The following is a 22646-nucleotide window of genomic DNA, read 5'->3' on the forward strand; positions in this document are numbered from 1 at the left end:
TAAAACAAAACCATGGGGTGCCCGGCTGGCTCAGTTGGTGGAGCATGCTACTGTTGTTGATCTCAGGGCTGTGAGTTCAAGCCCTGAGAACTTGGGTGTGAAGCCTACTAAAAAAAAAAATTTTTTTTAATTAAAAATTCTGTTTAAAGTGCTGCTTTGACAGTCTCCATCGTTTAATGGGAAAGGACATAAAACTGACTCCTCGTGAATCACAATGAGGAACTTACTAGACTTATACAAGTTTGGAGACAAGCAGTTTCTGGAACATTAATGTGATAGTAACAGGCATCTATACTTCAGCTACTGTCAAGGAGACCAAGGAGAATGTCCTAGCTTACCCTGAACTTGAAACAGTTCATCCTCTTCCACCCATGTCTCTTTTTCTTCAACCCCATTAGAGCTGTTCCATTTGCCTTTGGGTACTCTGAGGGGAGATCAACAAGAGGACAAGATGTAAAACAGATTCATCAGAGTCATCCCATATTTTACCCTCAGCTCTCTCATGGCCTGTACTCCTCCCTGTTCTGTGACCACAGTGGAGATCCATTTACAATTCCCAAAGTCCTGACCTGGCCAGGCGTCTCCATGTCATTGTCCCACAGGCTGCAGGATCATCCCTCAAACTCAGCAATGAATGAATACACCACTGTCCCCCTCAAAATCTGTTCATTTTCCTGTTCTTGGTTGGTTGGTTGGTTTGGATTCTCATTTTAAAGGTCTCACTCAGCATTCTTCTAACCCAGAACATGCAGACTGCTCCCAGTTCTTCAAAGACATGCCCTGGTCCTATCTCTGAACTGCATTCTTTTCCCTCTCCATTCCCCTTGTCCAAGCACTGGTACCTTTCACCAGTATCACTAGTCTCTTAACTGGAGTCTCTGTCCTCAGCCCCTTCCGCTTCCAAAACCACCTGAACATCAGTCTGAAATTACCTCATCTCTGTTCCATGATGGCTTCTCCCTGCCTCAACATTGAAGCCTGTATGGGTGAATGAAGATCCTCCAGTCTGGCTCCAGACAATTTCTTGCTACCAAAGCCTCCTCTCTCCACCCACACCGGCACAAACGGCAGCCATGCCTTCTGCTCTTTTCCTTCTATAAGCTCTGTTCTTTCCTCTCTATGCTTCCCTCTGCTTGGGATTCCCTTCCCTGCGAAGTAAAATTCTACCCATTTTTTAAGGCCGTCATTCCCAATGAAGCTTACCCTAAGTCCTGGCCCCCAATACACACAAAAAGCCTCCACTTCTCTGCCCTTGTGGTTGTGCTTCCACTTTTTTAAACAGCCAGTTCACAGCATACCCCTTAATCATAAGCACCTTGAAGGCAAGCTCTGTATCTTCATTTGTCTACCTCAAACATCTAGCACAATAACACATAATCTAACAGGAGCTGGAGAAGTAAATGCTAGAGTAGTAACAGGATTATCAAAGAGCTGCAAATAAATTAAACCACTGAAGATCAGAGTGTAAGCAAATAAGAATCCTTCCTGTAAAAGTGAAATGTTAAGTACCTGAGTGTAATCAAAAAAAGTCCCAAAGCTAAAGAAATAATCCCAAACTTGAATTATTGAATAAATGAAAATTGTAGTCAGTCTTTTCTATTCAACTTTAACTATGTTTACCTGATTAATAATAAATGGCCCTCGGAACATAACACAGCACAAATCTGATCTCAGAACTGTAACATCTTTTACAAAGCAAACATGTAAAGTATCTGATTTTAATTTTGAAGAATTTATATAGATCAAATGACTTGTAAAACTTGACCAACACAGTACAGAGACAAACCTCTGCCTCCTTCCCCAACTATGAATGGAAATTTATTTTTAACACTGGCTAGGTATTTTGCAAATGAGTAATGAAAGCTGTTCACTTAAGAAGTACACAGACTTGGAAAAAATTCCTTGAGTTCCAGGAGTTTTCTATGAAATTGCCTACATGGCTGAGACAAATGGTAAACTATCTACTTTATTTTTAAGCTGGGTCATATCCCCAAAAATATTATTTCTGAGAATAATTTGCTTGAGACAAAGTGAAAAAAATTACATGATGTCTTTCCTTTTCAGGATATTAACTGTGTTAATTACTGTTTATAAATAAAAGTCAGGATTACAGCTTTAGTTTTCTGCCTGCTTATCCCCATGCTGGGATAAAACTGATTTTAACCTCTGGGACTGTCATTTTCACCCATGTGTCTGTTCACTCTGCCTGCAGACAATCTGCACAGACCACTATGGTAACCTCCTGCTCCTCCTTTGAACGCAACACTTATTCTGTGTACACACGTTTGGTTTTGCCTAACTTCTGTTGTGGAAGGGGCTGAAATCGGTCCTCATCTCACTGTGAGGTGGCTGTGTAATCCTAGGCAAGTCACATCACTTCCTCGTCCTTAAGCTCCTGTTGGTAAAGTTAGAACTTGATGAGCAGTGAATGGGCTAGAGGGGTCTGGTCTAGAGGGGTCGGCAAACTACAGCCTCTGGCTGCTGGTTTTTGTACAATCCTTGAGCTAAGAATGGTTTTTACATATTCAACTGGTTGTAACAAAACAAAACCAAAAATAAACAATAGAGACACAAGTGGCCAGGAAGCCTAAAATGTTAACCCTTTGCTGGCCTTTTATGTAAGTTTTGGGTAGGACCCTTTAAATTGCAAGAAACCAAGAATTATTATTTTATTTGGTTAACAAATAGCTAATAAGCATTTGCCCTGTGCCAAGTGCCATTGGACATATAAAAATCTACTAGTTGTGACCCTGCCCTCCAGATGAAATACCCTAATCCTGCCTTCATTTCCACCAGCCCAGCTTCCTCCAGATCCTGACTACTCATTCAGTAGCAGTCTCCAGCCACCTATCTGATCTCTTTGCCTCAGTGCCTATTCAGAAGCCATCCGTGGTAGTTCATCAGGCCCTCAGATTAGCTGTAGTAGAATTATCTGGGGTATAGTTAGAAAAGCAGATTACAGATCCTGCCCCTTCTAATTCAGTACTCAGGATCCTGGGATTATCTATTTTATTAAACATCCCACAGGTCACTGTGATAGGAAGCCCAGCTTAAGAACCTCTGACTGATAGAATACAAAAAGAATTCAAGACCTAGCCCATCTACCCATCCACACATTTCTTCCCTTCATCCTCTCTGTGCATTATATTCTTTTGCCATACAGACAGAATACATGATGTTTTCTGGAGCATACTAGGCTTTCTCATGACTATACAAGAGATCCCTGCTGTCTAGAACCCCCACCCCACAATATGCTTGATAACCTCTTATTCATCCTTCAAGGTCAGCTCAACATTTGCTCCTCTGCAAGGCTTGTTCCACCCACAACTTTGCTGAGCAGACCAAGCTCTTCTTCCCTGGAGCTCCCAGGTACCTCACGAGCAAATCCTTTAGCCAGGCTTTTACTGTAAAGGACCAGAGAGTACCTTCAGATTTGCAGGCCTTACTGTCTGTGTTGCAATTATTCAACTCAGTGTAGCATCAAGAGCAGCCACAAACAATACATATGTGATGTTTGTGGCTGAATTCCAGAAGTGGGTGCCAGACACATTTGGCCCAGGAGCTGTAGTTTGCCAACCTCTGCTTTAGAATACCCTTCAGACTTCATGCGCTTGACACATGAGAGAGGTAAACAGGTCTAAATCTTCACGAATCTTCCCATTTATGAAACCACTGTAATCATGCATTCTCTACAGTTTCCTCATCTGTTCATAGCAGTAATATCTATGCTTTAGAGGACTGCTGCAAGGAATAAAGGAGATCATGTATCAAATGAGAATAAAAGTGTGTTGAGCTCCATTTGCTTGCCCAGCCAATGACTCACTCACTTCCCAATGTAGGTAATGGTATGTATTGTGCAGATTTGTGCCTGAGTATTAATCATTTAGATGCCACAGCCTCTCTGGGCACCTAGCACATGCATGTCAGAGCAGTGGTAGAGATGGCAATGACCTTGGGTGACCAGTGAGATGATCACTTAAAGCAGGGTTGGCAGGGGAGATTCATGGAAGAAGCAGAATTTTAAGAAGCATCTTGGTGTAGGTGGTGTATGGACCATTGACTTTTTGAGTCAAGACTGATTAGGGTTAAAAATCCCAAAGCCCAACTTTGCCACTTTTCAGCTTTGTGATTTCAGGCAAATTAATAACTTTTCTAAACCTTTGTCATCTGAAAGTGGGGCTAACATATCACTTACAGAGTGAGGATTCTAGAGATTCAGTAAAATAATATGTGAAAAGTGCTTGGCCCATGGAAAGTACTTCATCAATATCAGCTTCTCTTCCCTTTGAAGGAGGGACGGGATTCTCACAAGTAATAATGGAGGAATGAAAACCCAACTGTGAGGAATGAGAGGAAGCAAGAAGAGTACAGCAGTAGAAACAAAGAGAGTATGTTCCAGACAGAACAAGCAAACCAGTTTGCTTAGAGGAAGGATCCACAAGAGAGCACAAAGGGTAGCAGAACTTAAAAGCCAGCCCATGACAGGGAGCAAAATGTAAGCATTCTAACCACTGCCCCACAGAGCCTAGCAGAATGTGAGAGATTAGGAGATATTTACTGAGTTTGCCAAGTCTTAAATACTCATAGAAGGTGCAAAACTATAAATATTCATAAATCTGTTTGAGGATCAAAGTCTAAAGTGGCCTAACTCAAACAAATTTCTTTTAACAAGGAAGACTGATACTTAGTAGTCAAGGCACTCAGAAGTTTGCTAAAAATGAAAGCAGCAATGAGTAGGAGGCTCTGAAACCCTTCCATCCTCACTCACGCCTAGTGCAATGCCTCGAAGCCCACGGGTGGGGCTTCAGAACTGGCAGGGATGGCTATGTCGTCACTCCCCACTCCCAAGTCACATTCTAGCAGTCTGAGCAAGCCTTGGTGGTGAATAACTTAGCTGAAAGTTACTTCATTCATGGAAGCAATACCAGGCCCAACCAGGACCACCAACCAGCCCCAAACTGCCACAAAGAACGTCTTCATACTTGGGATTCTTCTCCCCAGGGAGGGGTTGGTTGAGAACGGTGGGCTTGGATGGTGATGCCGGGATGACCTCCTGGGAGGAGTCGAGGCCTGTGCTCGGCTCAGTACTCTGGCTGTCCTCCTCCAAAACCAATCTGCTTATTGTCATGCGCTTGTTCTTGGGCTGCAGTTCAGAGCCACCCTCACCCTCAGTAGGGGCTGAACTTTCATTTTCATCTTTTCTTGGTCTCTTGTTTTTGAGGGCTGGTGATGGCAGAGACACTTGATTAGGAAGTACCAGATCTTTCTGGTCCAGTTTTGAGAAGGCTGCCTCAGAATCTTGTGCACTGGACAGAGTCTTGAAAGCTGCTTTCAGGGTCATAATTCCAATGGTGGTTGGGGTACTCCGTAACTGCCTACACATGAAGCAGATATACAAAGATCAGTCTCACCATTACTGATGCTCATCCAAACAGCCACAACTTTTCCAAAGTGTGAAGCTTCAAATTAGAGGACTCCTCAAGTTGAGGACACTTCATTTGGAAAAAAAAAAAAAAAAAGTTGCTCAAAACAACCTTTAATTATAAAGCTTCCATTTATAAGCATAAATAGAGGCTTTATATGATATAGAAGTTGAACTCTGGAGTTTAAACTCCCAAGTAAGAGAACCTTAAAGGACTAGGGCCAATGACACTCTTCCAAGAGACCTCCTTAGCCAGCATGCTAATCCCTTTAGTCTGCATGAACTATAGCAACTACGTCAGAACTGTGTATAGTGCCGAATAGCTACGAGTCTGTCTGGGCAACCAAATGACAATTCAGCAATCTCACCTTGAAGTCTAAACTCTTCTTCCAGCTCTCCAGTTCAACCCTCATGTGAAAGAAGGAAAAGACTGGTCTCCATTCTGCCCCCTTTCTCCTACAGTACACTTATAAATGGGATTTTGAGAATTGTCAGAGTTAGAAGTGTGCCAGTCTTGGAACAATGAGAAACTGCCTTTTCATAATAAAGTTAAGTTCAACTATGATTTGGAATAACTGGTATAATTAAATTAAAAACTGTTAGGAGAGGGCAAACTGGCACCCTACAAGCCAAACCCAGCTGACAGATATGTCTTGTTGCCTAACCTATGCAAGTTTTGTTTTCTTTAAATTGGACTAATTGCCTCCCCAAACTGGGAAAGGTCAAAAAACAAAACAAAAACAAAACTGGATGTCTCACATAAAAATTTGAACTGAAGTTTGGGCATCCTTGGACATTTCCACATTGCAACAATCACACAAAGCTGAAAAGCATGCCCTCTCCGGTTCACACTCACATGCTCTGAAATGCATTATCCTGTACTCACTCCTGTACATTTTCTACTGGGCCCCCAAAGGCATCTAAACCTGCAACCCCTGCTTTAACAACTTGTCTTGGGAATCTGATTCACAAGTCTGAACAGTGCATTAAGAGGTCAAGGACGTAATGAGTGAATATGGGCAAGGCAAGGACAGGACAACAGAGAAGGAAAGAACCTTTGAGGAACAACCAGTCAGGAACTTCTGTCAGGGATATGACATCGCATCTTCAATATTCTCATTTTCCCGAGGTGTGCTCTGTAACTCCCACACTGCCTTGTATAAGTCACCAAATAACATGTCAGTACTAGGAGAAACTAACTGATTCTACTCTAAGGAGACTGCTTCCAACAGACTACCCTTATGTTTCACCCAAGATCACAAAAGGGCATCCCTCTCACCTTGCAGGTTCTCTGAGTGGCTTCTGCACAGGCTCTGGTGCTGGCTGTTTATCTTCCTTCACTGTACCTGAGGCGACAGTCTCAGATTTCAAAGCTTTTTTGGCCATCTGGGAAAAGAAGGATGTCATCAGGAAGAGGAAGTCACAGAGTTTCATTAAATCTCTTCTTTCACAAACGTACACACTCAACATGCAAACATGTTCACTTATAAATCCACTCAAGGCATAAACTAGAGGAGGACATACAAAGGGAAAGAATTCACAAGAACTATCTCAAATGTCTTGCTTTTTTCTTTCCTCAAAAGATGGCTCCCAATTTTCTATACTAAAGGAGAACTCAATTTGAGTGGTGCTGACCATCTTGACACTGCAAGAATTCAACCTTTTGGATAACAAACAAGTATGTGATTTGACTCTACTTCCTCTTCCATTCTTCCAATCTCATCTCTAATCTAGTTTCTGAATGCCAAATATACTTTTGGGGTCATGGACAAAAGTCAAACTTTTTTTTCCAAACTTGGGGTAACTAATGCTTATATTAATATCTTTTACTTTGTGTATAAATTTTTTTATAAAACATATTTCACAAATATGTTTTTCCTATTAACTCTGAAAATCCTTACTTATACCACATAAAGCCCTGAGTGGGCCAATCCTGCTCTAACAACAACTGCCCATTTGTCTCCCTCTGACTGAAGTTTTATACATTTCCAATTCGTCTAGTATCATTCTGTTTCAGATATGCATATCTGTAACAAGTGGTGTCTTAAGAACTGAGAGTTCTAAGGGTGTCTGGCTGGCTCAGTCAGTAGAGCGTGTGACTCTTGATCTCAGGGTCATGAGTTCAAAACCCATGTTGGGCGTGGAGCCTACTTAAAAAAAAAAAAAGAGGGGGCAGTGCCTGGATGGCTCAATCATCTGAGCGTTTGACTCTTGATTTCGGCACAGGTCATGATTTCATGGTCCTGGGATCACGCAGGCTTTGCGCTGGGCATGGAGCCTGCTTGGGATTCTCTCTCTCTCCCTCTGCCCCTCCCCCACTTGCACATGCTCTCTCTTAAAAAAAAAAAGAGAAAAAGAAAAAAAAAGAACAAAGTTTTGTCCCCCGCCCCCCCCAACAGTAGAAGGTTATTTTTCCAGTTATCTGGAATACAAAATAAAGGACCCCAGGCCAGGCTCAAGTATCCTGACACTTGCTCCCTGAATATTCCAAACTATCTGCTTTACAGATAATTTCACATCTGCCAAATGACTGCTAGGACACCTAACACTAGTCTAATATGGGCCTGGCAGATCTACTGTTATGAGCTAAGATATTTTCTTTCTTTCTTTCTTTTCAAGATTTTACTTTTAACTAATTTTTACACTCAACATGGGGCTTGAACTCACAGCCCCAAGATTAAGAGTCATGTGCTCTATTGACTGAATCAGCCAGCCTCCCTGAGCTAAGATATTCTCAGATGTTGGTGATTTAAAACCAAAATCAAACCAAAACAAAACCCTCTCACTCAGTTTTCCAATATCACAGGCCACCCTATAGGACACACTAGGTTCTTATTCTTCCACATGCTGTCCTGAGCCTCACTGCTGCCATTCTTTATGCTGATCACTTTGATCCAATTAAAGAACGTCTTCATTTAGTTTATGCCTTATCATACTTCCCATCACACCTTTCTTCTCCAGTTATTCCTTCCTCCTCTTAATAACCCTATTATACTGTATCTACCAAACCACTCTTGCTCCCGAACTGAACTCAAATTTCATCTCCTTTGGGAACCACCAGTCATTTCAAGTGTTCCCCTACTTTAACCACAACAGATTAATCACATGTAGGAGGTATAAATGGAAGGTGAAGGAAACCAGGTACGTTCCATGTACCTCTGTCAGAATCTCTGCTTCTGTATATTTAAGGCATTTAATTAAGGAAGACAGTGCATATAAATCAAAAGTCTTTTACACACATTTACTCTTTTCACTTCTAAAAAGAGCTGTCCTTTTCTAATTGCCTGCACATCCTCAAGGCCACATCACAGTTACGGGAAGAGAAGGCCAAGCCCCACCGTGAGGAGGTAGGGCTCTGCGTCATCCAGGTGACTCTCCAGGAAGCGCAGCATCTTCTGCTGGAAGGTCTCATAGGAAAAGTTCTGGATAACAGGGTGGGCCAAGTTCTTCTCACGGATAATGTTCAGGAGGTCATTTCTCAGCTTCTACACAAAGGACCGATATTTGCAACATAAGAAAGGAGAACTCTAGTAAAAATTCAGTGATGGTGAGTTGAGACAACACTATCGACTTTCAAATGCTGTCAATGGCCATGAGTGTTCATATATAGGAAGGGGAGCCTACCACAAAGAACAGGGCAATAAATTATGGATCAGCCATAATGGGTTAGTATGTAGCTATAAAAAAATACGAAGAACTTAGGATCTAAAGTACCTTTACACGTTTACATAAAGATTTTTAAACTTAAGGAAAAAAAGGATGAAGAAGCTCCTTACGTGCTAATATAGAATGACCTTCAAGATATATTAAGTGAAAAAAGCAATTTACAAAATGCTCAAATTAGTATATAGAATATGCTCACAGGTATATATGGGAAGAGCAGGAAGAATGGATATATGTATGTATCTCTGTATACACACACATAGGCTTGTTTGCTTGCATATGCATAGGCTAGACTATCTCTGAAAGGATAAAAGAAAAAAAAAAAACACTGGTTGTCTATGAGGAGATGAATGAAGTGGCTAAGTCAAGAGATAAGAGAATTTTCACTAAGCTCTTTTGTTGTACTTTTTGAATTTTATTATGTACATGTATTACCTTTCCAAAAACTAAAATTTAGATTTACAAAGGAAAGAAAAAAAAAAGAGCAGGGCACCAACAGAGCTTTTGACACCAGAAAATAGAGGAGTTAAGTCCTCACCAAGGCTGGTTCTCAAGTCTGCAGAATCAGCATTTATGTAAATAAAGTTAGGAGCGTTACCCGAAGTTGATAGCTTAATACCTGGTGCTGATCACTTAAATAAAGTTCTGCCACAAACCAGACAGAAATGGGCAAGAAAATAATTTAGGTAAATTTGTACAATACAAAATAAATTTTGAAAAGTCAATCTCACAATGTTTTTATCCCGTATATAAAAGACAACATGCTAAGGATGCCAAATATTTAAATTACATTCCTGACAAAGAACCCTTTCCCTGTTTCCCCACAAAAAACAATGAGATGGATTTAAGTCAGGGAAGCAAAAGTATATCAAATTTACCTGAGTTGTGGGGTCCTTGGACATATGTTTTTTCAAAATTTTTGAAGCCTTTTCAAATTCTTTGTTTTTGATACAAATAATGACAGCCTACAAAAGGGGAAAAAAACCTTTTTTTTTTAACTGTTGTAATAATGACAGGAGTAATCAGAAAATCAGGTACTAAAATAAACTACTAAAAAGTAAAAGTGAGCCTTATTTACCCAAGAAATTTTTCACAATCTATCAAATTCCTGTACTTAAAAACTAACAGTCACTGCTCAGGCATTATGAACAACTGTAAGCACTCTTCTTTCATTGTGTAGGGTAGTAGATTTTCAACATTACACTGGATTTTTAAAAAATAGCTGATAAAGCAAAATCTGATCCTCTGGATTACAGACCATTTACCCAAATTGAATAGGGCCTCCCAAGGAAAAGCAAAATGGACAGGAGTCATTCCAGGTCCCCAGAACAATTGGATCTGTTCTTTTTGGACGCAAAGCTTTGATATAATGATGGGGACAGAGTGGGGATGATAGACTGTTGGGGGGGAAAAAGCCATTTGCTGACCATAGGGTTCGGCTCTCCATTCAGGAAAGGCCTGAGGCCATTTCTGTAGGAGAACCAACACAGCCTCTCACTACCGTAAAACCCCAGCTGGCAACTCCAGTTAAAAGTGTACAGGGAAATTACTGAGATGAACAAATCCAATGCATCCACATGTAACACACAAAAGGGGCAAAATTCCCGGCAGAATGAAAAAGTCTCATCAGCTACAGAGAAAAAGAAGAGTCCTTTCATAAAGAAACCCCAAGAAAAGATATGCAGAGGTAAAATGACAGTGATCAAAAATTTTTAGGGATTTTTTTTTTTTTTTTAAGTAATCTTTACACCCAATGTGGGGCTCAAATTCACAACCCCGAGATCAAAAGTCACATGCTCCACTGACTGAGCTAGCCAGGCACCCCAAGGGATATTTTAAAAATATATGTGTACATTTTTTTTTTTTTTTTTAATTAGAAAAGCCAGGGGAAAGTTGGGAGCATTTGGAGTTACCTTACAGAATAAAGTAGCTACTCTAAATCCTGTGTCAAAGAGAGGTATAAGAAACATATCACACACACACACACACACACACACACACACACACACACACACACGGTAAGGAAAACTCGTCCACAGATATTTTCAATCTTCATTTCAGAGAAAAACTGAAGGAGATACAGATGAAGAGAAGGAGGAATAGCAAGGGGATTTCAGTATTAATCTCTGGTGATTCTGTCCTCAGCATACAAAGGAAACTATACATATACATATACTATATACATACAAATTCAAATGCTCTTGAATAGCAGGCACAACCATATATAAATTCTTGCTGCCCAAGGAAGGTAAAAAGTAGGTCTTTTCATTTCAGTCATGAGCACATTTGCTTTTACATCATTTTCCGCAGAATAACTATACTTATACTGAACTTTCTTGAGGAATTCAAAGGTTTTACTTTGTATAAAATCATTTAGATCCTATCATGTTTTTAAATTTTATTTAACATGCATACGGTAAAATGAACTTTTTGGGGGGTGTAGTGTTCTTAATTTAAAAACACCTACTGAATCCTGTAATGACCACAGAGGACACAAAAACCATGGATCCAAAAACCTCCCTTGTGCTACTTTTCTAGTCACCCCTCCCCATCCCTGACCCCTGGCAACCAATGATCTTCTCAGTTTCATCTTTCCAAGAATGTCATAAATGGGTCGGGGGTGGGCTAGATGGGTGATGGGTATTAAAATGGGCACTTGTGATGAGCACTGGATGTTGTATGTAAGTGATGAATCAATGAATTCTACTGAAACCAATATTGTCTGGTATGTTAACTAAAATTTAATTTAAAAAAAAAGGTCATATAAATCGACTCATACAGTATGTGGCACTTATTTTTTAGAGGCTGTAGCCCTGAGACTGGCTTCTTTCCCTCTGTATAAATGCCTCTGAGATCCATCTATGTTGTTATAACATCTATATAGTTTTTTTCTTTCTTATAGCTGAGTATGAATTTATTGTAGTCCTCCCTCCCCTTTCCTCTACATACTTACCTATAAAGTCTAATTTATAAATTAGGCACAGTAAGAGATTAACAACAATAAATGAGAACTGTAACAATATACTATAGTAAAAGTTATGTGAATGTGGTCTCTCAAAATATCTTATTGTACTGTATTCACCCTTCTTGTGATGTGAAATGGTAAGATGCCTATGTGAGGACATGAAATGAGGTGAATGATGTAAGTATCAAGACTTAGCCACAGGCTACTACTGGCCTTCTGCCTTTTGACTATGTCAGGAGGATCATCTGCTTCCCAACCACAGTTGCCTGTGGGTAACGGAACTGCAGAAAGTGAAACTATGGATGTGGGGGGGGGGGGGGCTACTGTACTACATTTTGTTTATCCATTCACCCCCTGAAGGATATTTGGGTTGTCTGCAAATTTTGGTGATTATGAATAGATGCTAAAACCTTCATGTACAAGTTTTGAGGTAAACATAACATTTCTCTAAAGTAAATAACCACAAGTGGGATTGCTGGGTCATACAGAAAATGTATGTTTAACTTTATATGAGAAATGGCTAAACTGTTTTCCTGAGTGGGTATACCATTCTGCACTCCCGTTGGCAATGTGTGAGAGTTCCAGTTGCTCCACATCATTAGTGTATTTTTTGAAGTTGAGCTATTCTAATAGTATGTCCTGTATTCACTGATTTTAATTGGTATTTCTCTATTGACTAAATGATGTTGAACATCTTTTCATGTGTTTATGTGCCATTTGTACATTCTCTTTGAGGAGACTTTTGCCCATTTTTTAAATGGTGCTTTTTTTTTTTTTGATGCTTCTTTATATATTTTGAACACAAGTCCTTTGTCAGATAGTGATTTGTAAATATTCCAGTCTATGGCTTGTCTTCATTCTCTTAAGTGTTTCGCTTGGAAAAAAAGTTTTAAATTCTTGTTAAGTCCAATTTACCAGTATTTCCTCTTATCAAAATTTCTTCTTAGCCCTGTGTCGGGCTCTGCACTTACAGCACAGGGCCTGCTTGGGATTCTCTTTCATTCTCTCTCTCTACCCCTCCCCCACTTGCACGGGTGCTCTCTCAAAATAAAGTTAAAAAAAATTTTTTTTTAAATGTTTATTTATTTTGAGAGACAGAGTGCGAATAGGGGAGGGGCAGAGAGAGAGAGGGAGACACAAGAATCCCAAGCAGGCTCCAGGCTCCGAGCTGTCAGCACAGAGCCCAACATGGGGCTCGAACCCACGAATCATGAGATTATGACCTGAGCTGAAGTCAGACACTTAACCAGCTGAGCCACCCAGGTGCCCCGAAATAAATATAGTTAAAAAAAAAATTCCTCTTATGTATCATGCTCAGTGTCATAGCTAAGAATTTTTGTCTGAGTCCAAGACATAAAGATTTTCTTTCATGTTCTCCTCTAAGTTTTACAGCTTTACATTTTGCATTTATTTTAATTTTTTTATTTTGAGAGAGAGAGTGTATACACATGAGTGGGGGAGAGGGGCAGAGGTTGAGAGTGAGAGAATCTTAAATAGGCTCTACGCTCACCACAGCTGGGCTCAATCCCAGGACCCAGGGATCCTGACCTGAGCTGAAATCAAGAGTTGGTTGCTCAACTGACTGAACTACCCAGGTACCTACATTTTACATTTAGATTATTTTGAATTAATTTTTGTAAGTTTTAGGTCAAGGTTCACTTTTTGCATGTGGACATCCAGCTGTTTCGTATCATTTGTTGAAGACTATCCTTTTCCGTTGAATACCTTTTCCATTGCATTTCTTTCAAATTTTTGTCAAAAATGAAGGTCATATTTGTGTAGGCCTATTTCTGGACTCTTGTTCCATTAACCTATGTTTATAGTCCTGAGCAGCCTTATAGTAAGTCTTAAAATTGTGTAGTGAGTCCTCCACTTTGTTCTTCTTTTACAAAATTGTTTTGGTTATTTAGTACTATAGTCATTGGGGTCTTCATTCCATTGCCTGGAGAGAACTGACCTCTTAACTATATTGTCTTCCAGTCCATGAACATGGTGTGCCTTTTTATGTATTAGGTCTTGATTTCTCTCATTAGCATTTTGTGTTTTCCACATAAAGATCCTACCCATGTTTTACTAGACATATACTTAAGTATTTATTTTTCTTCTTTTTGGGAGCTATTATAAATGGCACTGTTTTGATAATTTCAAGTCATTCACTGCTAATATATACTGGACATATGAATAATTTTTGTATGTTGATTTTATATCCTCCAATCTTGCTATACTTACTTATAGACTTTTTAGTATATTGTATGGGATTTTCCATATAGACAGTCATACCATCTGCAAATAGGGACAGTTTTTTTCCTTCCTTTCCAGTCTGTTGTCTTTTATTTCTTTTTCTTGACTTACTGCACTGGCTAGGTCTTCCAGTATAACATGGAATGGAAACAGTGAGAATGGACATCCTTGCCTTGTTTTGGATTATAAGCACAAAGCATTCTATCCTCCACCATCTAGGATGATGTTAGCTATAGGTTTTCCGTAGATGTCTTTTATCAGGTTGAGAAAGTTCTATTCCTAGTTTGCTGAGTGTTCTTATCAGGAACTAATGAATTTTGTTAAATGCCTTTTCTGCATCAATTGAAAGATCATATGTTTTATTCTTCTTTAGACTAATAGAGTGGAGTACACTGATTGATTTTCAAGTTTCAAACCAGCCTTGCATTCCTGGGGTTTAGTTTCCCCACTGTGCTATACACTGTATCTGCATCCACAGCAAGCAGCAGGATAGACAGTAAAGAAGCAGTGGAATTTGCTCTGCATTCTAGGGATTACAGCTCCACTGCTAAAAGAGAAAGGGTTCTCTTCCTTCAGTTTTAGGTGCCAGCCCTGCTGCCAGTGTCATCACTGGGCCACTGCTGCCACCAGTGCAGTATTGCCTGGGTGCTGGGGCAGGAGAGAAGGGAGAAAAAAAAGCCTGGGATTTTTCCCACCCTCCCTGACCCTCAGGAGATCTCTTTCTTGCTCCTCAGGCCAGAGAAAGCCTTTCTTGGAGTTCTTTCTCTTCCCACCTAGAGTGCACTTCTAGGTTTCTGGAGCCTTCAAGTCCAGGCTAGGTGGTAACAGAGAAGGAAAAAGTGGTCAGCTACTCATCACCAGTTGGTGGACCTTCAAATTCTCGTCTTCTTCCCCACCTGCTTACTATCATTTACATTTTTGAATTGTCAGATAGGTGCTCCACACAATCTGTCCAGGACTTAGACTTGCATTAAGTAAGACAGAAGAGAATATGGTTACTCTGTCTTTTCCAGAATTAGAACCAGGTCCTACTATATTTACTTTGTAAAATAAGAAAGGAAATGCGAATGCTTTCAAAATCTAAATTAAAAGTCTGCCTCCAACATTTGTGCTATGAGCTTATCTTTTAAATCTATTTTTAATTTCCTGGAAAGTTTTTTGTTTGTTTGTTTTAAAGAAATGAACTCTTGCTTTTTCACTTGAAAGTTTTCAGAAAGCAGTATAATTTCTTTGCTTATGTATATATCTCTACGGTTCTTAGGGTGTAAGCAATAGCAATGGTCTCTGGCTAACTTAAATAAAAAGGAAATTCCAAGCACAGATTTTCAATACAGGCAAGATGAGTTTATATTGGGCAACAGCGGGGGGGGGGGGGGGGGGCGCGGGCAGTAAATCGCAGAAGGCACATAGAAAGAGAAAACCAAAACTCATAGAAGGGAAGAAAGGCTAAAGAAAAAAACTCAGAAAGAAACCAGGCTGTTGTGGGAAACAGGAATACTCAAAAAGCTCTGACAAAGCTTTTTATTTCAAAAATTAAGGTACTTAAAGAGTGTGTTTTATGCCCCCCCCCCCCCCCCCCCAAATTGGGTAAGGCCTCAAAAGAAAAAGTGCTGTTACCAAAGGTGCAGGGGAGAATGATACACAGCAAAAAGCAACAAATAAATGCTTTCCCAATAATATACCATACATGTTACTCTGCTGTTCTCCACAGAAACCTGAGGAATCTTTCAGTTATGAAGAGAAAACCAATTTAGCCTCAATACCATTAACAGCTTACAGAAGCAGTTCTCAAACTTTTTAGTCTCAGGATTCCTTTATACGTTTTTTTGTTTTAATCTTTATTTATTTTGAGAGAGAGACAGAGTGTGAGCAGGGAGGAGCCAAGAGAGAGGGAGACAGAATCCGAAGCAGACTCCAGGCCCTGAGCTGTCATCACAGAGCCTGACGCAGGGCTTGAACTCACAAACCGTGAGATCATGGCCTGAGCCAAAGTCGGACATTTAACCGACTGAGCCACCCAGGCGCCCCAGGATTCCTTTATACTTTTAAATGTTAATGAGGACCCCAAAGAACTTGTTTTTGTGGGTTATAGAAATATATTAGAAATATATTACAAATATAAAACAAAAATTTTAAATATTTATTAATTCATTAAAAACAACAAACTCATTGCAGGTTAATATAAATATCTTTATGAAAAATTACTGTATTTTCTAAGATAAAAGTCTAATGAGAAAGCTGGCCTTGTTTTACATTTTGGCAAATCTCCTTAATATCTGGCTTAATAGAAGAAAGTTGGATTCTCATATCTGCTTCTGCATTCATATTGATGTGATGTGTTGTTTTGGTTAAAATATACTAAAAAATTCCATCCTCACATAGATATGAAGTTGGAAAAGGGAGGAGTATTTTTAACAGACCTTTGAGAAAATTGTGGATATTCTTCTTTGATTCTACACCAAACTTGGGCAAGTGAACTTTTCATCATCTGTTACATTAAAATCTGTTAGTCTATCTTGCATTTTAAATGGATCTTTTACCCATGAATGATTTTATAATATATTGCATTGGCCATTTGGAAAATATTTATTTACTGAATTATGCAGATCTTCCAAATGTTGACACATTCATTAAAAATACCTTGAAAATAACCAATATTAATAATCACCATCAATCTTATCAGAAAAATCTAAGAATTGGGAAACTGTCAGGCACATCAATACCAGTTTTCCAGAATTTTAATTTTTACTTGAAGGCGTCAGTTTTTATCAATGGCAACAAATACTATCAGTGTTTTCTCTGAAGTGACAAATTCCCTTTGCTCTTTTACAAGAAAATGACTGCCAAATGCCCACACCTAAACAGCCAAAATGTGTCAGTTCTTTTCAGTTAAAAAAAAGAAAGGTGTTCATTCCATTAAAAAAGTGCTAGATCAGCATGCAACTCAAACAGTCACACAAGTGATTTCCTGAGGCCAACCATCAAGTTTTGGTATATGGCAGAAATGCTTCGAGCAAACTTCCTACTTTGTCACACAAAATACTGAAAAGATCTTTGCTCAAGGGTCTAGATTTAATAAAATTAATAATTTTACTGCTTTATCAGTGATCTTCTAAGTTGAAACTGGCTTTTATTTGTTATTTAAACTGCAAGAATGTGGCAATGAAGACTCCAAAGGCTACTCTACAGGTTACCACCACCTTAGTCATGCCAAGATACCAGCAATTTTACCCATCACTGCTTTTACACCATTAGTGCAGTCAATGCACAGAAAGTCAACTGATGTTTTGGCATTGTTTATGAAAATAGTTTTTTGATTCCTGAAGGGGTACCACAGACCTGTAGAAATGCCTACATCATACAATAAAAAGTTCTAACTTAACAAATAACCTATTTGATAAACTTGAACAAAAATTTAATAGACATTTAAATGAATGTTGTGAAACTTTACAAAAAGCTGAAAATGCATCAAAAAGCTTCAATGAGCCTAGGTACTCCATGGCATTTCCCCAAAGATGACCATTAACAGATTCTAGGAATCTAAATGAAAAAATTTTTAATAAGAAATTAGGAGGCAAGTGATACAGTATCACTGAATAAGAGTTCAAGGTAATTGTGGTAGCCAGCCTCTAAAATGCCCTGCAGTGATCCCCACACCCTGCACAGTCCCATTACACACTAATCCATAGTTGGTCTGGTCTGTGTGACCAACAGCATATGGCACAAGTGATGATACTTGTGAAATTAGGTTATAAAAGACTGCAGCTTTTGTCTTGGGCTCTTGTTCTCCTGGATCACTTGCTCTAAAGGAAGCAAGCCATCACACCGTAAACAGCCCTGCAGAGAGGCGAGGAGCTGAAGTCTCTACCTAACAACCAGCAAGGAAGTGAGTCCTGCTAACAACCAACCACGTGAGTGAGCATGAGAATAGATCCTTCAACCCCAGATGAGTCTTGAGATGATTGCAATCCTAGCGGACAGCCTGACTATAATCTCATGAGAGACCTCAAGCCAAAAGCACTCAGCTGAACCACTATCAGATTCCTGACTCTTGGAAAATGAGAGATCATATTAACTGTTTTAAGCTGCTAAATTTTGCGGTATTTGGTCCACAGCAATAACAGTTTAATACAGTGAGTATAACAAGAAATCTGGTACCTGATGGAAAATGGAAAAGAACAAGGTCAACATAAGAGTATGGTTGACAGTTTTAAGGTCATTTGCATTTCGCTAATAGATTTTTCCTAAGGAAGCCCCCAAATGTGATCTATAAGCTTAAAAAAAATAATAATAAAACAACAAATATGCAGATGAAACCCACAAATACTCTTCCAGAAAAAGGGACAGAAATAAATCTATGTTGCTCTTGTGTTTTAAAGGAATTGCACTTCTGAATCTGCTACCTAACTTAACAGGAATTACATGAATTATTTTGAACTGGTACCATTTCTTCCTTTTTTTTTTTTTTAAAGATTTTATTTTTAAGTAATCTCTATACCCAACATGGGGCTTGAACTCACAACCCTGAGATCAAAAGTCTCATGCTCTACTGACTGAGCCAGCCAGGCATGCAATGGTGTACCATTTCTTCCCATTCAAAAGATCTTTAGCTATTCTGAAAGTAGGCATAGATTTCTCCTCCTTTGCTAATATGTCTTCTCTGACATTGTCCCTCCATCACAAACTTGACTTACCTATACTAAAAATCTATTCTTGGAATTATTCCTCTTTGGAATTTGGATTCTCTGAGCATTCTCTCCAAAACCAAAAGTAGCTCCTTAATTGAATAAATATCTGTACCTCACACACACTAGTTGTCTTTTTTAACAGGGTACCTAAGTACCCAGCACACAGCCAAAGGACAGAAAGTCTTCCTTGCTTAAGCAAAGTTTTATCTCCACACCCCTACCTGAGATCCTGTGTTTTAAGGATCCTTTTCTTAACAGTTTCCTTACTTTCCACCACCAAGGCAATGCTCAGCTGTTAATTCTTCACTCCCCACCTCCACATCTGCTTCCACCACCACCACCCCCCCCCACCCCGCCCGCAGCCTTGGTTTTTTTCTGACGGGTTTCCACTGCCTGTTGTGTTTTAAGTAAGTTCTACTATCTGAAGCTAGCTGAGCCATGACACACACACTCAAATTCCTAGATACCCCAGTAGGTTTTTCCTTGTTAAGAACACTGGCTATGCCAGCCTTCTACCATTACTGGTTTTCTAACTGGCTGATTATCCCAGCACCTTTGATTCTGTTTGTTCAAAGGCAATGTTCCTCTTCAAAGTCAGTCCCACATTTCTCAAGGCCCCAGTTATCCTCTTTGGTTTATTATAAACAAGGATGACCAAATCCTAGGCCTGTTACTTCTAGCCCTTTCACGATGCTCCTGAATGGTGTAATAACCTCCAAAATGTCAGTCTTCAATGCCAACCCATTTCCTTTGTATTGCCTCTTCTGCCAAGGCCACAAGGAAAGCAACCAAAATTACAAAAGCAGCGTACCTGCCATTAACACTTTCCAAGCCTGACCTGGGAAGGGGTCACCTGAAGAGATATAACATCTGTGTGTGTCTACATTTCAATATGTTCACTTGCTCTCTCCATCGTCACACAGAAAAGATAAGCATTGGTATGCTCAAAGACATCTGATTTTTGTCAAAAGAAAAAAAGAAATAAATACAGAGCCTTACAGCTTCCTTGACCAGTTTTCTACTGGATTCCACCACTGCCTCTGTCAGTGTAAATTCCGTTTTAATCATCTCCAGCACATTGATAGCTGATTCCAGTGGTGTGAGCTCAGCCTCCATATCAAAGGAACAGTCTAGGACAAAGAGCACAGTTTTCGCTTTAAGAGATTTTATAAGAAGCAGAAACAACATGTCCAAAATACATGTTTATCTGAAAAGACACATGTAAATATGGTAACATTTGCATTTAACTTGCTAACAGATTGAATACAAGCTTACAAACATATTAAGAGTTCAAATTCAAGCCAATGAATTTGAAGTGACTATTTTTTAATTTTCAAGACAGGTAAAAATTTATTTTTTAACCCATGTATTTGCATCTCAAATTTCAGGGTACACACATCCTCCTCAGATACAAGCGACCAGAAACTGGAGACAGTTTTGCTAACAGCTCTCAAGTTCAATTAAAAAAAAAAAAAAAAAAGTGCTTATACTCTGGAAAACATTCTACCGGGAAAAATTTGGCCATCTTAACATAACTCATTAGATCGCAGCAAAGTTGGGGCAAGCAAGAAACAGGTGGGAGGAAATAAAAAATAGAAAAAAATAGAAAATAGAAAAGGGCTAGAAGACAAGAGAATCTTAACTGGAGAAAACTAAACCCAGGGAATAGACTCATTTTAGAAGGAAAAAGATCACCGTGATCGAGACATAGTAGTGCACCTTCACCCCGAATCCTTCAGTTCTGGACATAAGTTGGAAAACAACAACGTAACCCTAAATTAGTATGCCCTGAGAACACAAAAATTGCCATACCTAAATTTTCCCCTTCTTCGATGCGCGACAGGCACTGCATAACCCGCAGCAGCCGAGAAACGGTATGCTCCTTCCCCAAGGGCCTGACAAGCAGAGCTAGGAAAGAAGACATCGTTGGCTCGGCGACCCCCAGCCCCGACACCCGGGCCCCACAAATCCCCTTCCCCGGCCAGCCTCCTTCCCTAGGTCCGGCCCTCACCCTGCATGATGTCCCGGATCTGCCTGAAGTCCCCGTAGCGGCTACCCCGAAAGGCCCGCAGCGCCTCGTGGAAGTAGAACTTGAGCACCCAGCGGTTGACCGCCTCCTCCAGCCGTGCCTCCCCCGCGCCCCGCTCCGCGGCGCCCCCCAGCCCCGGCTCCTGGCGCCCCCGCCGAGCGCGCCCGCTGCTGCGGGACGCCCGCCGGCCTGCCGCCCGCCCGCTGCCGTCGCTGCTCCCGCCTCCTCCCGCCATCGCGTCCGATCGCCGCGCGCCCTCCCCGCCTTCCCGGCCGGGCCGCTTCTTCGACTGTGACGCCTCCGGGTCACGCACAACGCCCGGGCCGGAAGCGGGGCTTGCCGTCCCGGCTCCCGCGGCCATGACACGGACTGCGTTTCTAGTCGCCCGCGGGCTTCTGGGAGGGAAAAGACTATGGATCGGTAACTCCCTCTCGGACCCCGTAGTTCCCAGTATGCAGGCCGCAATGACTGATGGGGCTTGGAGTCCAAGCCGTCCAGGAGGGTAAACCAACGCAGTTTGCGGTCGAGTATCAACTTTGCTCCTAAATGATGGAATACTATAAGATACTGGGACTGCGTATAAGATACTGAAAGATAAATACGTGCAGCTTATTTAGCACTTAAAATTGTGAAATGTAGCACACATTATGGAAATTTTATTAAATAGATTTACATTTTTTAACAATTTAAAGCAAAGGCCAGTGTAAACCCAATCGAGGTCAAGAATATGACCGGCACCCCAGAAACCTCTCGACATATAAGACATATAATTTTTCTTAATTACAAAAATAGTACCTGCTGTGGAACAATTAAAAAAAATAAGCAAAGGGATTAACATTTATTTTATTTGTTTTTAACATTTATTTATTATTGAGAGAGAGGGAGAGACAGAGGATGAGCATGGGAGGGGCAGAGAGAGAGGGAGACACAGACTCCGAAGCAGGCTCCAGGCTCCGAACTGTCAGCACAGAGCCCGACGCGGGGCTCGAACTCACAGACAGCGAGATCATGACCTGAGCTGAAGTCCGACGTTTAACCGACTGAGCCACCCAGGCGCCCCAAAGGATTAACATTTAAATCACCCATAATCTCACAGGCAAGAATAAACTGACGTGCAGTTTAGGTTTATAGCCTATGTCCAATATCTTTTGCATACCGTGTGTGTGTGTGTGTGTGTGTGTGTGTGTGTGTGTGTGTATTTACTAAAAATGGCATTATACTATATATATTTTATATAACCTTCATTTTTCATTTAATGCATAATCAACATCTTTCCATGCCATTACATTTTTTCCCCTACAGCATCTTTAGCAGCTACTAATCTTTAGCATTCTAATATATGGGTGAACCAAAGTTTTCTTTATTTAAGCCCCTACTGTAAGATGTTTAGGAAATTTCAAATTTTTCTAATTATAGACAGTCTCAATATTAGAAACACACTTTTAACAGTATAGTTGCACAAATTTATAATTATTTCATTAAGATCACGTCCTTAAAGTAGAATTAGTGAGTTGAAGGATACACAGTAGAACACATATCCAAATATTTCACTTAATACTCTTTGACAGTTCCCTTTTGTTTTTGAACAAGTTGCAGACGCCTTAACTTTGCATTTAAAGCCTGAAGAGATTGCCTATT

At 40.2% G+C, this 22646-nt stretch overlaps 2 protein-coding genes and 1 non-coding gene across 7 annotated transcripts in view; 1 reads left to right on the forward strand and 2 right to left on the reverse strand.

Annotated features, from left to right (window-relative positions):
* The window catches only part of NIP7 (nucleolar pre-rRNA processing protein NIP7), a 68953-nt gene that overhangs the window by 13901 nt on the left and 32406 nt on the right, over positions 1–22646 (forward strand). Inside the window, exon 5 of one of the 5 annotated variants that reach the window (XM_040442941.1) lies at positions 20368–20572. The exons of 3 other annotated variants lie outside the window; for them this stretch is intronic. In XM_040442941.1, coding sequence (XP_040298875.1) covers positions 20368–20514 — 147 coding nt within the window. In that variant the 3' untranslated portion in view covers positions 20515–20572. Of the gene's footprint in view, positions 1–7005; positions 7537–20367; positions 20573–22646 lie in introns of those variants that run through there. One more of the 5 variants, XM_040442943.1, reaches the window with a different exon arrangement.
* The window catches only part of TERF2 (telomeric repeat binding factor 2), a 40216-nt gene that overhangs the window by 3408 nt on the left and 14162 nt on the right, over positions 1–22646 (reverse strand). The window contains exons 2-9 of the mRNA XM_040442938.1: positions 20991–21377; positions 20792–20887; positions 19979–20109; positions 9964–10050; positions 8761–8907; positions 6702–6808; positions 4983–5375; positions 339–424 (exon numbers count right to left, since the gene is read on the reverse strand). Coding sequence (XP_040298872.1) covers positions 339–424; positions 4983–5375; positions 6702–6808; positions 8761–8907; positions 9964–10050; positions 19979–20109; positions 20792–20887; positions 20991–21369 — 1426 coding nt within the window. The 5' untranslated portion in view covers positions 21370–21377. The remainder of the gene's footprint in view (positions 1–338; positions 425–4982; positions 5376–6701; positions 6809–8760; positions 8908–9963; positions 10051–19978; positions 20110–20791; positions 20888–20990; positions 21378–22646) is intronic.
* Positions 18787–18859, reverse strand: TRNAK-UUU (transfer RNA lysine (anticodon UUU)). The gene has a single exon. It is a non-coding gene; the product is annotated as a tRNA-Lys (tRNA).

The sequence above is a fragment of the Herpailurus yagouaroundi genome, unplaced genomic scaffold (assembly GCF_014898765.1).
Source record: "Herpailurus yagouaroundi ecotype Mexico unplaced genomic scaffold, PumYag 190, whole genome shotgun sequence".
Classification (NCBI taxonomy): Eukaryota; Metazoa; Chordata; class Mammalia; order Carnivora; family Felidae; genus Herpailurus; species Herpailurus yagouaroundi.